Source organism: Notothenia coriiceps, unplaced genomic scaffold (assembly GCF_000735185.1).
Source record: "Notothenia coriiceps isolate Sejong01 unplaced genomic scaffold, NC01 NC01_scaffold00037244, whole genome shotgun sequence".
Taxonomy (NCBI): Eukaryota; Metazoa; Chordata; class Actinopteri; order Perciformes; family Nototheniidae; genus Notothenia; species Notothenia coriiceps.
The window spans coordinates 9503405-9521316 of NW_011369945.1; the positions used below are offsets into that span (position 1 = coordinate 9503405).

At 38.7% G+C, this 17912-nt stretch overlaps 3 protein-coding genes across 6 annotated transcripts in view; 2 read left to right on the forward strand and 1 right to left on the reverse strand.

The window, feature by feature from the left end:
* The window catches only part of LOC104965286 (phospholipid-transporting ATPase ID-like), a 718806-nt gene that overhangs the window by 151513 nt on the left and 549381 nt on the right, over positions 1-17912 (reverse strand). The gene's annotated exons all lie outside the window — the stretch shown is intronic.
* Positions 2581-7827, forward strand: LOC104964673 (uncharacterized). Of its 2 annotated transcripts, XM_010793521.1 has the most exons (6): positions 2581-2665; positions 3689-4011; positions 4296-4600; positions 4682-4777; positions 5403-5441; positions 6672-6758. In XM_010793521.1, the coding sequence occupies exons 2-5, from the start codon at positions 3703-3705 to the stop codon at positions 5431-5433; spliced, it is 741 nt and encodes a 246-aa protein (XP_010791823.1). In that variant the 5' UTR covers positions 2581-2665; positions 3689-3702; the 3' UTR covers positions 5434-5441; positions 6672-6758. The 2 variants fall into 2 exon arrangements, with proteins under 2 accessions (XP_010791823.1, XP_010791822.1); XM_010793520.1 differs by lacking the exon at positions 5403-5441 and having other exon boundaries at positions 6672-7827.
* cct8 (chaperonin containing TCP1, subunit 8 (theta)) lies at positions 8688-17490 on the forward strand. Of its 3 annotated transcripts, none has more exons than XM_010793517.1 (16): positions 8688-8869; positions 9665-9755; positions 10012-10091; positions 10336-10485; positions 10816-10996; positions 12279-12340; positions 12429-12566; positions 13456-13634; positions 13752-13818; positions 13901-13988; positions 14084-14199; positions 14480-14551; positions 14672-14836; positions 15571-15690; positions 16150-16281; positions 17208-17490. In XM_010793517.1, exons 1-15 carry the CDS (start codon positions 8810-8812, stop codon positions 16255-16257), a joined length of 1677 nt encoding a protein of 558 aa, XP_010791819.1. In that variant the 5' UTR covers positions 8688-8809; the 3' UTR covers positions 16258-16281; positions 17208-17490.

The window sequence follows — 17912 nt, forward strand, 5'->3', positions numbered from 1 at the left end:
GCGCAAGACTGCGATCACTAACTTAAAAATATTAGAAAAAAACGTAAGGAGTTTTTGAACAATTGGGGATATTGCTCAGCATTCTGCAATCTGTCTGTTAACTTAGCTTCACACCAAGACTGAAATAAAATGCAAACTACTAATCCTAGCCTGGTTCTGTCTAAAGGTATCCCCCCCATAAAGCCAAAATGAAATGTACACGTGTTATACGGATTAAAAAGTTAAGATAAAATAGAGAGCTTTAGGGATGCTACATTTATTGTTTTACCTTTGGGATAAGCCGATCGCTACTTCCTATCTTTGTGCTAAGCTACGCTGATTGGCTCTTCGCAATCCGAACCAATCTTCAGCAATATGATATCAAGCAATTTCCAAAAACGTCCTTCGAAATTGGACGATATGTAGGATGCTGTTGACTGTATAATCTGTTGATTATGTCGTTTGCATTATGACCTTGAGATCGTCCTTAATCGTGTTACTTTTCGAAGTGATGTACAATTGCCTGTTTCTTGTTATTATCTTTGAAATAAAAGTGCTTTTGTTTCCTCACCACCTTGGTCTCTAGTTTCAATATTTGCACTAAACTTGAACTCCTAACTCAACAAAACAATCAAAGCTTGTTAAAATCATGTTATACATTTACTTATAATGAGATCAAAGGACTTCCATGTCATGGGGTTCAAGGTCTAGATCTTTAGCTGTTACCAATAAAGAAACACTTAAAAGGTTCACATCAAATATTGCAGCCTCACTGTTTGACGAGCTGCACAGTGCACAATAAAATGTGGTTATCAAATATATAGAATGAAGAAAAGCAAGATATGGATTTATCTTTTTGCTTGGTTTTGCCTGCAGGTTGATTTTTCAGTAAAGAATACTGTCAGGCTCTTCAGTAAGCCTGATTGTATCCACAAGTCAGTCATTATTAATAATGTGAGGTAGATGTGTTCAACCTTTTGGAAATAGGTCTCATATGTGCAAATTACATGCCAAAAAGAAAATGTTTATTTGCTAATTGTCTTAAACTGTTTTCGAAGAATGCAGGTCCATCGCATATAGAATTACCAGAAATGTATGTTAGAAGTGGAAACAAAAGTATAAACTCAGGCTGGTTAATGCGTTCATTAAAGTTCTACAGACTAAAACAACAGGCTGACAAAGGCCTCTAGCTCTGGTGGTTTGAATGTTTGACATGCAGGTATGTAGTGACATCTGCTGGTCACTTTAGTTCAAACCTTTGCTTTCCAATTTAATGAGATTTGTGTTTATAGGTCCCATGATATGGCCATTTCTACGGATCATAATTCCATTGTTGAGGTCTACTAGAATAGATTTACATTGTTCAATGTTCCAAAATCACATTGGTTTCTCATACAGCATCTCTGTATAGTATGTTTATTCACTCTGTCCTAAACGGCTTGTTGGAGCTCCTGACAAAAATGATTTTGAGTTGTCTCATGGCAGTTAGGGTATAAGGGACAAACCAGGCCCGGGGACTTTACTTCCTCTTATTTACAAAAAAACACCTAAATATAGCCTACTTGTTGTTATTGTGCTTCTGTCTTTCTGTGTCTTTTCATCTGTAAACTCCCTCAACCGGGCCGCTCGCTCTCTTTTATTGATGGGTGAACAGTTCAATGTCCCGCTTCATTGTAGGATTTCTGCCAATTTGACCATTTCTGTTACTAAGTTATGGAATGATAAATAAATAAGTAATTAGATACCTTACCGTTACTGCGCTCATAAAGAATGATAAGAATAAGAATAATGTGTATTGAACTGGTTTAATTAATTAGTGAGTTTATTTAAGGTAATTAGTTAGAAGCCCTATTTTATCAGTATGTCTGCTCAGCAGTTACAATGGTCAAACTACATTAGAACAGAATTGTCCCCATTTTGTCTTTAATAGTTACTAACATTAGATATTTTAATGAGATATGGACCGCAAAACAAAAAATTTCCCTGGTTTTCATTTTTAAAATCAAGTCACCGAATGCAAGTAGTCGCCTTAGCTTATTTTGTTATGAGATGTGAATTACTGTTCAATTTAGTTAATGTAATAATCGTTTGGTTTCTTTTACATTAAAAACAAGTTACAATTTTCAAAAGGTCTTGCGTTTTTTATCGGGGGAGGCCCTTTTTCAAGTTTAGAGCAATAGCCCCTCCAAATGTCTGTGCACGTCCTTGACCAGGACAGATCGTGTATCTGATATGGGAATGTATACTGTAACTGTTAATCTATATTGCAATCCCACTAATTATTATATAATTCACTAAAATGTTGATAGCACGACATAAAGGTGCTGTTATATTGAACTGCATTACATTGATATGTGTTTAGATTCATTGTTAATGAGGTAAGACATTTAAAACTCTCAATAAGAGTCGGAAAAAAGTTGGATGTAAATTCAACTAATATTATTATAATGATTATTATTACTATTGAATAACTAAACTAATCAATTAGAGGAAGAAAACGATGCTTTTTTAATCTTTCAAGCAGAGCACGTTGAGACGTAACGTATTACGTCATACAGGGTGCTTTGCGTGCAGGGCGTGGTGACGTTTATTCGGTGCGGTCTGCGGTCCACCGCCAAATTCAAACAGTGGAAGAAAGAAACAACAGGCAGCTGAAGCGGAATATTCTCAAAACTGTTGCTTTCAGGTGAGCTAGCAACAAAGTTCACGGTTTTAAAGTGTTTCAACGTGAGGTATTTAGCATATATTTGATTAAGGGTAAACTGAGGTTTTATTTCAGTTAGCTTAATATGTTTCAGCAGCTAACGGTGCTTTCGCAAACACCCTTTTTGTTTGTGAATGAAAACCACTAGCCTTTCACAGATGCTGCTACTACTTGAAGACGTGTCATTATTAAGAATGCGAATTTGTAACGTTATTATTTATCCTATTTGAAGCATACGTGCTATATCAGTGTTATTTGCTCCTCTGGTTGTGTTTTGGTTTGAACCACATCGCTAAGTTAAAAGTGAAACGGGGCAACGAGGCTCTGCAAAGCTTCTTTTTTTTAAACGGAAAAGACAAAAGCCACGAAACTTTCACTAACACTATTAACTGGATTGTAGAGGTTGTCACGGGTCATTTCTCGGCCTTTGTTCATCCACATGTTTCACATTTTTGGTTAGTTACAGATAATTGTGCAGTCCCTATCTTGCACTTATGAACGTTAGATGAATGCTGTGAAGAGTTAGACCTGTTTATCTCTGTCTTCATACCTGTACGTGTGTCTTCTATAATACAAAATAGTAGAGCTACAATTTATAATCTTTCAAACGTCATCTTTAGTTTATATTTTTATTTAAAAAAAATCCTCATCACATTTTCTAAGATCTAACTGTAAGGTTTTCAAAAGGCTTCTTTAGTTTACCAATCAGTCCAAAACTCACTCTTTTTAATTACATACACCAAACATATAATAACATCTCAGGGCATAAGCGGAAAATCCTGATTCTGACACATTTGTAGCTGAAACAAGAGTAATTCGTACTTAATATTGACACATTATAATCAAAGATGATGCAGACTGCTAACCTGCTGCAACGGACATTTGCCTCAGATCTGGAGTAGTTGCATTTGTAACGTCTCTAACTGCTGTGTAAAGCACTTTGTTCTTAAATCTGCTATTTACAATATGTTTTTATGATATTATCACTCTACTCCCCTTTTGCAGGTTATTCAGTTAAAATGGCATCTTCAATAATGGATGGATTGGGTAAAGCTGTGGTGGGAGTGTGGCGGGCGCACACAGTCCTCGATGAGTCTGATGACGCTCAGAGCCCCCAAGAAGCCCCCGACCGTTTCCGCAAGCTTCGCTCTTCCTCTTCACTAAACTCTCTGCGAATGTCTTTGCGTAAGCGTCTCCCCCTTCGCTCCGTCCAGACCAACTCTCTCCCAGAGAATCCAACTTGGGAGGCCCAGAAGGAGCAGCCAAAGCCCAACAAGGTCCACAAACTTACTCGCAGTGCTCGCAACTCCGTCACTGGAGTATATCAGGTAGATGGACTGGTGTGGTTTTTATTTATCTTCATCACTTTTTTTTTTTGCTGATATTTGCGACGAGAGTATCAGTATGAAATGCATTTTATATTATGTAACTATTCTCTTTTATAATTTATGTGTTTATAATGTCATCATCAAGAAATGCAACAACTCAAATGTATTGCATATCACCCTCATATCTTGCAGCCCTGATGTAACTGAATTCTAATCAGGCAAATGATGTGACAATGAGTCCCTCCCTCATCGTCTCTCTCCTCTCCTTTTCCTCTCTTACCCAGAAGCTGCAGAGGAGCAGAGAGTGTGCACGTGAGGAGTGTTTAGTTGCCACTCCGGGTACATGTGATGCAGAGGAAGCTGGCGCATCAAACCCTCGCACCCCAAGACGTACGCCTGGCAGAGCTGCAACCCCGAGACGGACGCCCCGAGCAGCAGCCACTCCCAGGCGTACCCCCGGCTCCAGAGGAAGAAGGACCCCCGAGGCTGCCGTCCGAGGGGTGAGAACAGGTGGAGGCCGGAGGCAGCTGGTCCGCATGGCTGCACTACGGAGTCCCTTTGCCTCCCCCAACACAGAAAACAAGAGAATGTAAGTCTGTTATTCTGATCAAGTGCTTCAGCATTTGTTTGCTCGTTTCATTTCTGAATGTTTGCTTCTCTGCTGTAACAGAAAGTTTGATGAAGATCTGAATTCAGTGTCCAGTGGGATCAGGAGGCTTAAACATCTGTCCAAGGCCTTTGAAAACATCATTGGCAGAGACAAAGGGTAAACATCTTTATTTTGTTATATATTAAACACTGGGTTTGTTGAGTTCTAATATCTTTATTTTTTTTGTATGTAAAGTTATTTCCAAGTGTCTTTATAGAATGTTTTTTGTAGTCAGTAATACATAGTTGATTACAATGAAATCTTTGTATGTGTAGGTGAAAGCATGGGAGTGTGTGTTTGAGGACCAAATCAGTCCACTTTCTGTTACTCATGCTGTACATGTTCTGCACAGAGGCGCACAATCGCCCTCTTCTCCCTCCCTAAGAGTCTCAGCACAGATTGTGGTTCCCCCTTCCTTCCCTCCCCCGACTCACATTCTTCCCGGTCATATTTGAAACTGGGGCTGCTGTGTTCTTGGTATTTTGGATGAGGGGGGAGTTCGGGGCGACAGCAGGGGGAGAGTATGGGTGTGTGTATTGGAGCCACAGTAAATGACAAAAATGTGCTTGAGAGAACTTGGAGTGCAGTTACATCACTTCCTGTGTTGACATTCAAAATGTAAAACGGTGGGCTGTGATCTTGTCTGTTTTCAGTTTGCGTGACATGCATCCAGCAGCTCTCCTCACTGTATAAAAGGCTCATTTTGAAGTTTAAATGCAAGTTTGTTTTCCTCTTACAACAGGCAGTTCGACTACTCCTTAGTGGTGGAGTAGGGAAGAAGGTAAATCCAAATGCCAGAATACTATGCTACTAAAAACCAGCTGAGCTGCGGAAACGTGCTCCGATTTTTATTTACTTTGATAAAAGCGCATGGCAGAGACAGCATGGTGTCTATTTCGATGCATGGATTACTCGTATGTGTGACATTTTGAAAGACTCGGACCTGTTGCAATCAAAAGTTGATCTTGTGTGACTTATTTATAACTGGCATTGACCAAGTCTCTTCTTCTCTGTCAGACTCAAACTTCCTTCTTCCTTCCTCCTTTACATATCCACTCGTACTCTGTTGCCTTATCAGCTCAGCTCTGACATCTTTGTCAAGGGACCTAAACCATCAAGTCAATGGACTTAACCTAAACATAAATATTACCTTTCAATTGCTGCTTTAGAAAATATAATTCCTATGTGCACTATATAAATACCGGTTTCATTTTCTCCTTTTGAAATAGAATAATAATATAGCCCCATTTCATAAAAAAAGAAGCTCATAGTCCTTTTCCATTTCCATTGAATCGTTTATTTGAACCGGGACAGTCCACATTGATGAACACTTTAAAACAAAATAATGCTTACAAATGTAAATGAGCCAGATTTTTTAGATTTTAGCTAATGTCCATCCGTAGTCCCGTCACATACAACATATAATTAAGAACATGACATTTATATAAATAGCAAAAATAAATACATGATATGCAGGAAGAGCATGAGCAGCATACAAGCATTTACCACATGGCAGTACAATGTAGCAGCTATGGTATGTAAAGTGCAAGATAAGATAAAAGTGCTACATAAAGTGCGAGAGGAGATACCCCTGTGTTAAAGTGCATTTAGCGGTGAGTGCACGTCTGTTTGTTTCTCAACCATTCTTTGAGTTGACCTTTTAAAGCTATTGAGTGGGACAATCCCGTATCTCAGTTGGGAGGCTATTCCAAAAAGAGCTGCCTTTAATGGAGAGGACACTTTGTCCAAAAGTTGTCCGTCTGCGGTGGACCTCACAGTCTCTGGTTTCTGACCTAGTGCAGCGTCTTTTTATATTCAGAGTAACCAAAAAGTTTCAAATACATTTAAAAAACGTTTTTTAAGAAGCATTTAAAGTGCAATGATTATTAAGTTATATTTTCCATAACGTATTGGATTAGTGCAGCGGCTTAAAGTCTGTGGACACTTTCGTCCCTCACCTCTCCAGTGTTTATGCTCTGTAGTTATTTGTGTCCTCTCTTTCTCTCTGCAGGACCAGCACAAAGGAATGTTCTGGAGGAGCGGTGATGAGAAAGTTGGACCCCAGCGGTAAACTCAGTCGCTCAAACCTCACACGTCGAGCCTCTAACCTCTCTACCGCAGTGGGAGGTTGGGCTAACACAGCTGTGAACACTATCTGCAAACCCAACTGAACAACATGCATGTCTGTATGTGATACACGGACCCTTTTCTAGACATTTATCCTTATTGATGTATCACTGTTAGATTTACTTTTAGTGTTGTCACTATACTGGGAGACTGTTACACGGCAGCTTTTTTATATCTGTGATGTGTGTAGTTTGCAGCATTCAAGTCATTCTTGTATGTTTACATATCTTAGGTTAGCCTGGGTGAAAAACCCTCATTGTAGCTACCAAAGGGATTTTTATATTGTTGTGTATGTACCTGTTTAGCTGCTACAACCAAATGTCTTTAGTTACATTTGTATGATACTAATATTTTTGTTTTGGATTCTCACTTTCTGCATAGAAACGTTTTTCCACTTTCTAAAATATACTTTAAATTAAACACTGCACAAGACCAAAATGATAACTGCAGGATTAACACTAAATTCAGAGACGACGGGGAGATGAACCTTCCTTTACTTTATATGTATGCAATAATGTTACTAACATGTATTATTCCTTTTTTAAATGATGTTTGATTATGATAAATTGTAAAGTGTATTTTCTATGAAAGGAAACCTTTTTATATTTGAGTGGATTTTTTTTCTTTTTCATATCTTTCCCTGAGGCAGAGGAAGGCACTTGGCCCGTGGATGTTTCTGTACACATAAATCATTTGATAATGTAATGGGGGAAGGTGTAATGACTCATTACTTGATGTCAGCGATAATGATGTTATAAAGCCATATCCAGCAGCTTATTAGTGTTGTGACTTTCAAAATAACATTTCAAAGGAAGAAACATTTTTTCCTCTGCCAATTTCTGTATATCGGTACCCTTCTCTGCAGTGATGAAAAGGAGATGACGTGCCAAAATGTGAAGAAAACAACACACAATAAAGCCTGTAAACTATAGCACCCTAATTGTCTTAAATGAAAGTGTGGTGCGAGTGTTGTTCTTGTCAGTCATAATCAGTGTTTATGTCAAAGGTTTTGATTAAACATCCTTTTAAAATCAAACTCACAATTTGATAGGATTGTATGTTATTTTAAGTGCATTGCAGCATGACACTAGGATACTATTTGTTATGCCATTGTAATATTTTACACAATCATACAAATATGAATCCAATATATATTTTGAAATTGGGTGGGATGGTATAAACTGGTTTTTAATTGTATTCTAGATTCAGTTAGCTAAATGTTCCCTAAGTAAAATTAAGCATATTTCACAGAAACCCTGTATTAAAAAAAAGATTCTTTCAGTAAAAGAAACATGACCCAGCAGAGTAAATATTGAATTTCCTCTTCTTACAATCAATTAATAGCAATAAGTCAATTTAATTTGTTAACGGTTAGAACACAACGTTTGATTATATTGAACAATTTATAGATAGATAGATATAATGTTCCAAAGGACCAATATACAGTACTACAGCAACAGAAATAGTGCCATCAGTTTCATCAATATAAGCATAGAAAATAGTTTTTTTATTATTATTATTATATAACTTTATGGACCATGCATAAAAATACATTATTCTCAAAAAGAGAAGAGATGCTATATAGGCCAGACTATAGCTAAAAGCCACTTTCCATTCCATTTTCTATTCAATTATAACTCATATTAAACGTGTCGCCGGTCCAAATTGTGCCACTTGGGTTACCAGAAATACACCCAACAGTGTAAACAGTCCTCCAGATTGCACACGCCGTTTTAGCGACGCCTATGTTGAAAATTAAGAAGATAAATTATGAGATTTCTGAGGGCTTGCTTTAGATTTAGCAATGCAACTACTTGTATAAAGGCAACAGCTCCACTGTGTGGTGTGTTGTGGTCGCTGCAGGTGAAACGCGCATCGTTCAGTTTGTCTCTCGCTGCTCCCCGTCTGCAGCCCACGCCTCGCTGCAGTCGCTCCTCCTCTGTCTCTCCGGCTTTGTATCAGGAGCTGAACCCACGCCGCGGCTAACTTCTTCAAGATACCGGGGCTGATAAACATCACAAAATGGCTCTCCACGTCCCCAAAGCTCCGGGCTTTGCCCAAATGTTAAAGGATGGCGCCAAGGTGAGTTTAAAGGATTTTGTTGGAGGAGTTTGGTATCTTAGAGTGCGGGTTTGAACTAGCATGCTATATAGCCTAGCTAGTGTTAGCATGCCCATTCACAGTCATGTGGGGAGACTTCTAGAAGGATGCCAGGCCGCGTAGAGCTACTGCACCCTGGGCTGCGACGAACTATAAAGGCTGTGTCTTTTTTGTACTCTCCCTTTTAGCTATTAAACATGATGTATATGTCTGCACTGTTGCTGCAATTATAATTGACTATTGAAGAGCAGTCACACCCATTTAGCCGTTAGCTAGCTCTCTTACATCGTCACATCGCCTGTCTCAGAGATGCTGATGTTTTACTGTCGAGTTCGCTTTATATTATTTATTTTGATAACGAAATTAAACATACTAACCACATTTCACATCTGTTTTTCATGTTGTCCAAGTTCTTGATGCTGTTTATTCCCTATTAAAATAATTCTGATAGAGTCGTCCCGTTACTCTCACACGCATTGTTTTCCATACGTTTTAATTGAAAATGCAAAACAAGTATTATTTCTCAGACATCATACGTTGCGATTATTTGAGATAATTTACATTAAAAAAACGACCAATTCATGACATGGCATAAAAGATGCTATAGTTAGCCAAAATGCTACTTTTCATATATTCCCTGTTCAAGAACTTCCTCTAAAAAAAAAACTCCTAAAACCGACCATACCGTTTAACTAGCTTATTACAATACATGTAATAAATGCAATGCACCTGCTTCTATAAATCACCATAATTGAGTTACTTTGTTCTCCAACGCAGCACTACTCCGGGCTTGAGGAGGCTGTGTACCGCAACATCAGAGCCTGCAAGGAGCTCTCTCAGACCACACGCACCGCCTATGGGCCAAACGGTAAGCTCACACCCAAGAGAAAATATGTTTAAAATCTAAGTTCAAACTTAGAAATAAACTAAAGCGGCGACAGCCGACCTATGAAATTGTTGCCTTTTTGCTGTGAGCCATGTTCATGCAGTTTATAATCATTATATTTTGTACCTACTCTTGCAATTTATATTCTGAGATTGTTAATGTCTGCACCACCATACACCAAATGAAATTCCTTGTGTGTGTAAACGTACCTGACAATAAACTTGATTCTGATTTTTAGGTATGAACAAAATGGTCATCAACCACTTGGAGAAGCTGTTTGTCACCAACGACGCCGCAACGATCCTCAGAGAGCTTGAGGTAACGATGCCTAACATATGCAACAAATACAGGAATGATAAATGAGGAAATGTAACTGTTTACATATATTAATAATACTCCTTTTGTAGTAACAGTATTTGTTTACTTTAGTATTACATTTGAGCCTTTTTTAATAACAGTTTTAACCATAGCGTGAACAATTATTCTATATGAGCTTTTTTTACTTTGTGTGTTTGCCCCATTAATCACCAAATCTAATTCTTGTACTTTTTCTTTTTAATAGGTTCAGCATCCAGCCGCTAAAATGGTTGTGATGGCATCCCACATGCAGGAGCAGGAGGTTGGAGATGGTACAAACTTTGTCCTGGTGTTTGCAGGAGCTCTGCTTGAGCTGGCTGAAGAGCTGCTCAGAATGGGCCTGTCAGTGTCAGAGGTATACAAAAAAAATATTGCAGGAAAACTATCTAAGTATTTGATCATCAATTCTGGTCATTTAAGTAGTTTTGCATGCAATCAGAAAGTTCTGCTTCCAACTTCTCCAATATTTTGTTATATGTTTTGCTTACATCATATTTAACAAAAAAATATTGGGTTTTGGACTGAGAAATTAAAACATTTTAAGGCACCACTTTTAGAAACTGCAATACATAAATAAATATCATGCTGATTTGTTTAAGGTTAATGGTAAAGACACTTTCTTTCTGGATCCTAAAGAAATGGTTTGCTGCTTTTTGCTCAGTGTCTTCTTCCCTCTGTGAAACAGGTGATTGACGGCTATCAGATGGCGTGTAAAAAGACTCTGGCCATCATGGCCGACTGCGTATGTTCCAACGCCGAGAACCTCCATGATATTAAGGAGGCAACGGCTCTTATCCGCACAGCAGTCATGAGCAAACAGTACGGTAATGAAGACTTCCTCGCCAACCTCATCGCCCAGGCCTGTGGTGAGTCATCAATACAGAACTCCTCAAAGATATTTATTAATACTTACCGAGGACCCTAATCCGGGTCCGGCGGTTAGTTTTTTCACAAAACTGTATCTCAGGGCTTCTTAATATCTTTAAAAACCTATTAATGTGTCATACTCACAAAACGGTTATAAACTCAGCTAACTGAAGATATGAACAATTTTTACCGAAACAAAGCACAAGTCTCACAAGAAGCCTCTAAATGAGCCCTGAGAGAAAATATGCTAACGCACGTAGCACAGAACTCAAAGTAAAAATACCCTTATTACTTATCGTAACTGCACAAACAGAAAGATGCACAAACAAGATATCTGATAAAAGCTGAGATTCCACAGATTCTATAGGTATTGCTATCATCACTGAGCGATCAGAACTCGCGACCGGGGGAAGAAAACACAGACATCACAATACGGAGCATTCACGGGACATTGTCTCACCTTAGCTGTTTTCTGATCAAAAGTTGTGTTCAATGGCATTAAAACGATAAAAACGCTGCTGAAGGTTAATCCAATCTGTCTTTGTCACTTTTAAATGATTACTGATAATCCATCATTCCATTTTTATGTCAAAAATGGAGATTTCATATATAGCTGCTATGATAGCTACCAGAGTGCATCGCAGCTTCCGGTTACGGGGCATTCTGGCTGCGCAGCACTCATTCACCAATGGGTAACGTTTAGATGGATTTTAGGAACTTCCCCTCGATTCTATTGGCTCTAACGGTTAAAAAGAGATGTCAATCATCAAAATCGACCGAGGGGGGTCAGAGATATGGAAAATGCAACCAAATGACCCCAGAAGTGTTTTTTTTTTTTTAAATCTCTCTAAAAATGTCAAATTTCACTTGTTTTGCATCAATCTTGATACAGGGTACTTATTATGTTATAGTTTGGATTCCTAAAGCTTTTAGTCTACTATCCCATCATTCAAGGGTGGTTTTCAATATAAGTATTTTTTTCTTTTTGGACGGACACTATAATTTACTTTTTTTTTTTTACTATGTTCAATCTGAATTTTTCTTTAAAATAAAAACATCTATATTGATTCTGACCTTTCTACATCCAACTCACAGGTTTATCATTGCTTTGAGGAAAAAGATTATTAATTTACCCCTTTTTAGAAGTGAAGATATGGTCATTTGTTCTGGGAATGTCATTTTTGAGCCTGAGACCTGAAAAACAGGCTCGGGGCTTAACAGGTCAATGTAAGTATTCATTCTGTATTTTAACTTTCTTTTCCTTACTGGGTTGTCTTTCAGTGTCCATCTTCCCAGAGTCCGGCAATTTCAATGTTGATGGTGTCAGAGTATGCAAGATTTTGGTAAGCAGCATTATCCTTTTAAAAGTATTTGTTGTTTTTTTGCTGTGTTGTTTTTTTGGCTCTAAATCAATGTCTGTGGTGTTTTCAGGGCTGTGGAGTGACATCGTCCACCGTGCTACATGGCATGGTTTTCAAGAAGGAAGCGGAGGGAGATATAACATCAGTTAAAGACGCCAAGCTCGCCGTCTACTCCTGCCCCTTCGACTGCATGGTGACAGAGACCAAGGTGAGGAAGACTCCAGTATCTCTTTGATGCTTTTAAACTAATCTGAATCTCTCCAACATATGCAGGGTTTCTATTGAAATATTAGCTATTTAAAATAAATAATTGACTATATCCTCCTGGGATCCGAGGGACATTTTTTTTTCTCCAATACTTATTTTTATTTTATCCCCTACCTATTTAGGGTTAAAAAAACATCTTTCAATTTAGACTTTTTTTTACATTTTATTACATTTTTAAATGTTACAGTCTGTCCACTGTAGAGGACGTCAGGACCATTTTAGTTTGAAAAGACAGCCAAAATTAACAAACTATGTAACGTATTATGCTTATAGAGTGATATTAATTAGGGCCGGGACTTTAACGCGTTAATTAAGATTAATTAATTAATTAGATTCATTTTTTTTAATCGAGTCCTGGCCCTAATATTAATACAAGAACACATTCATCTTCATTTCAAACATAAATAACTAATTGATCTTAACATTGTTGTTTTTTTGCTCGTTTGGTTTTTGGTGAATCTTTCCAGATCTTCAAAGACCTGTTGTCAATGTAGTGGGAAAACTAATACATTGGACTCCAGTCTGCACGGGCTGTAGGGTCAGCTTGACTAGTTTTATGGATGTGGTCTCCACTTGATCTGGTATTTAATATCTAAATGTATTTTTGGCATATCAAAGCGAGAGAAGCTTAAATATAAATAATATAATGGCCAAACATCATTTGGCAGCTTCAGTTTCAGAGTCATGATATTGTGCACAGTGTTATAAACGATCCTAGTAACAGTTGGGCTCTTCCTACCCTGAAAAGTGAAAGCGACTGCTGTGGAACAAATGGGCTCTAAAGGTGGTCTGTTCTCGTGTGCCAACAATGGTCTTTGTTTGTCTCTCAGGGCACAGTGCTTATCAATAATGCAAAGGAGCTCATGGAGTTCAGTAAGGGAGAGGAGGAAATGATGGAGGCTCAGGTGAAGGCCATCAAGGAAGCTGGTGCCAACGTGGTGGTAACCGGGGGAAAAGTGGCTGACATGGCGCTTCACTACGCCAACAAGTACGACCTCATGGTGGTCAGGTAAGAACCAGAAGAGAAACGTCCAAATAACTGAAATATAATGGAGATTGGATAATATGACTATACTTTTATCACGATGCACTGCCGAGTCATAACTCCCCCTTCTTCCCCGACCAGGCTGAACTCCAAGTGGGACCTCAGGAGGTTGTGCAAGACAGTGGGAGCTGTAGCACTGCCCAGGATGGTGAGTGCCATCAGGTTTCCTTCAGACAGAAACCATCACAAGTCAATGATATCTCCATAACGCTTCTGTTCTGCTCTGTTAGACGGCGCCAACTCCAGATGAGATGGGTCACTGTGACAGCGTTTACCTGTCAGAGGTGGGGGACACTCAGGTGGTGGTCTTCAAACACGGTACGCCTTTTTTTTAGGAGTCTTTATTTTAAATCTGTTCTTTTCTCCCTATGAGTTGAAGGCTCATTGTGTTTGTTCTTGATTGTGTCGAACAGAGAAAGAGGATGGTATCATCTCAACGGTGGTGATCAGAGGCTCCACCGACAACCTGATGGACGACATTGAGAGGGCTGTCGATGATGGAGTCAACACCTTCAAGGTTCTGATCAGGGTAAGTGAAAGCTATGTATAAATGTTGCAATGTGAGTAATAAGAAAATACAAATGAAGGAATATCTTTTTTATTGGCCAAGAAAGATACAAGCGTGACGCATTAACAAGGATCTCTTCAAAATGTATTTAAAGGACTTTAAACATTTAAGAATATTCCAGCAGTCAAATGGATTTCTATCGACTTCTGTTATGCCTCAGAGTAAGGTTAACTCTGCATGTATTTCCATTTACTCTGTGGCCGGCACAGCTGCTAAAGTTTCTGTCTTTCCCCGTTTCTAGGACAAGCGTCTGATCCCTGGAGCTGGAGCCACTGAGATCGAGCTCGCCAAACGGATCACTGAATATGGAGAGGTACAAACATTCAAGTCCATAAATGGAAGTGCACCACGTTCAGATCGATGCCTCGTTTTCTCTTTACTGCCTGACTTGCTGATGAATTGCAGACCCATGACCTTTTCTTCTCTCCTGTAGTCCTGCCCGGGTCTGGAGCAGTACGCCATCAAGAAGTTCGCTGAAGCGTTCGAGGCTGTGCCGCGGTCGCTGGCTGAGAACTCTGGAGTGAAGGGGAGCGAGCTCCTCTCTAAACTGTACTCCGCACATCACGAGGGGAACAAAAACGTCGGCTTTGACATTGAGGTGTGTGTCTGTACATTGTTCAGAACAAATATTGAAAATGAAGAATTGACCTGCTCATCATCCAAGTCTTTGTTTATTTTGCCATGTTTAAGCATTAAACATGTTAAAAAAGCCGCCCTACACTACAAAAGCTCTAATCTTATTTTGAGTTGGATCTCAGATGAAACACATCTTTTTTTTTTCTTTTTTTTTTCTTTTTTTTTTACATATTCATCAGAAAACTTTTGAGCATTTGCGGCTTATTTTGTAACACAACATTTCCTTATTCTGGTCAAATATAGTTCAAAATGAGTTCTCCCAGCTAATTACAAGATCTGATTTAACTAAATATCCCTTCTTATTTCAAGAAATCTAACCAAGCAAATGTTCACTTGTTCTATTGACAGATGATGATTCAAGGCTTTTATTGTCATGTGTGTGTAGCTAGTATAGTTATGACAATGAACATCTTAGGTCACAGGCTCCTCCAACAGTGCAACACAATAAAACGGATAAAATAGTGCAAGTAAATAAAATGATATGATAGAAACTGTGCAGAATAGTCTCTATACAGTAATTGGATATTGATATAAGTGAGTTGCAAACAGATGTTATGCATGTTCTTTCAAAAGTTCAGGTGTTTAACATTCTGATGGCCTGTGGGATGAAAGTGTCTGAGTCTGGTGATTCATACATTGTTGGGGATTTATTGAACCGTCATGGTATTGATGATGTGGATGTGATGTTGTGTTCAGGGAGAAGGCCCCGCTGTGAAGGACATGCTTGAGGCTGGTATCCTGGAGCCTTACCTGGTCAAACACTGGGGCGTCAAACTGGCTACCAACGCTGCCATCACAGTACTGAGAGTGGACCAGGTGTGTACAAATACTTGCGGATGATAAAAAAAAAAAACCTGGAATAATTTATCTTCAACTTCATCACATTCTGCTTCATCCATATTTACAAATGTATTCACTATATCTTAATACTTATAGGGTTTTATTTCACCATGTTTTAAACTATGTTTTGAGTAGTTAAACTAAGCCTTCTTGTTTCGGAGCAGAAACAGGTGCAACACAACAACTGGAGTGCGGTGCTGCAATTTATGTTTCTTTACGAAGACTCCAGACTTGACATTGTTTTATCCGGTGTACATACTCACATGGCAGATGACTTTTGTCCCTTCACTTGTTTCTATTCAGTTTTATTTGTTTACAGTTAGACGTAAAGCTAAGCATTTTCTTAAACTCAGCAGATGAAGTGTTACTGTGCAAGCCTTTGTGAATGATGAGTCTCCACCAGGTAGTTGATGTTAGTTGATATGTGCGATGCAGATCATCATGGCTAAGCCTGCAGGTGGACCCAAAACTCCAAAACAGAGAGGCCATTGGGACAAGGACGAGTGGGACGAAGCACCTGATAATTTTGAAACTCACCATTAGAGGGCGAACACACAACCTCCGTCAGTAGGTCCTGGATTGCGTGTGTGATTTTTATTTCTCTAACTCACTCGCTCACAGGAAACTGAAGTTTGAATTGTTGGTTTTTGTGCCTGTCACTACTAACACCGGGTTCGATACAGAACTACTTGCAAGGAAATGTTGAGCTGCAGCATTCAGACACCTCAAGGGTGTTTTTAATATAAAGTGTATCACTGACAGCGAACTAAATCACTTGCACTAAACGGTATGGTGTGATGGCATGCTGCATGCACTCATTACATATGTACATTGCAGTGGAAGTGAATTTCAAAATGTTGCATGTAACTTAATGTCATTTAATAAAAAGGTAACAGGTAAGAGATGAAGGGCTCAAGATGGTAAAGTGGCTTTGTTGCCTGGTGGGCATTTTTTAATCACTACTTTATCAGTAAACAAACCTGAAGCCAGAAGGTCAAGCCCACTTTTTCAATAACAAACTAAGAATATTTTAAATTCAAGAAAATCCCAGGCTATGATGATCATGGTTTTCTGCCCCAGTACAGACTCCTTCATTCTTTGATTAATAACTGAACGGAGATTTGATCTTTAATTTGTGTTTCACCTTTCGTTTGAAAAACATTATCCCATGTTGGCACATTTTGTTTCTTAGAAAAACTGAGATGGTCAATATTTCACCACTATAGGTGGTCCTCCTGGGTATCCTTTAAGGATTTAAATCTGCTTTTTCACTGAAAATATAACCTGCATTGTTATTTAAGCATATAAATCCAAGCAAATAATTTTGATATTTATATCGGTGTTTCTTCCAATGCTCACTTCTGTTTAACATGAATGTTTTAGTTGAACTATCTGTGAACCTGCCTGCTCCAGAGCCTTCATCCTGCTGCGTGGATCTGTGCTCTAGATTCCAGCTGGTAGAGACTGACTAAAACCTTCTTTTCTTCTTCCAGATCATCATGGCCAAACCAGCAGGGGGACCCAAACCCCCCCAGGGTGGCAGGAAGGACTTCGATGAGGATGACTGAATCTGAGTGCAGCTGATGCCCCTTAGACCCTGAACGCCCCCACATAGATTCACAAAACCCTTTTCTACTTGTTTATTTAAAGCTCAACAGTTTGGGTCATTTTGTAGAAATGACCACACATTAACAAATATGTGAAAGTAAAATGTATGGATGGCACTGTTTGCTTTTTTTGTTCGTAGTCCCAAATAAAAGGCACCTGGGCTATCATCTTGGTTTGGATTTTGTTTTTACTTCATGTCACTCAGAAATTGGGTTTGCTGTGTTATGTCCATATATTTTGATCAATCGTCATCAATTGGAAAATATTAAATGTCACTTGTAAGGTTTACCATTATGGTACAGTATTACTATACATGACATGGTTACATATCCTGCTCCTTCCGTTGAAGCTCATAAATCAGTACAAACATGCATGTCTTTACCTTTGTTGTTTCCCCGTGTGTTAGCTCTTAGCATTTAGTGGGGCAGCAGAAATTATGCATGCACTGGTTTATTTATAGTACACGCAAATTGAAGAGAGGTTGATGACTACAGAATGAATACTACACAATCCGTTTATAGTTGTATTGATGCATGCAATTGTTTGTTCCATGCAAACAAACTCATGAGGTCTGCTATGCAAATAATGTA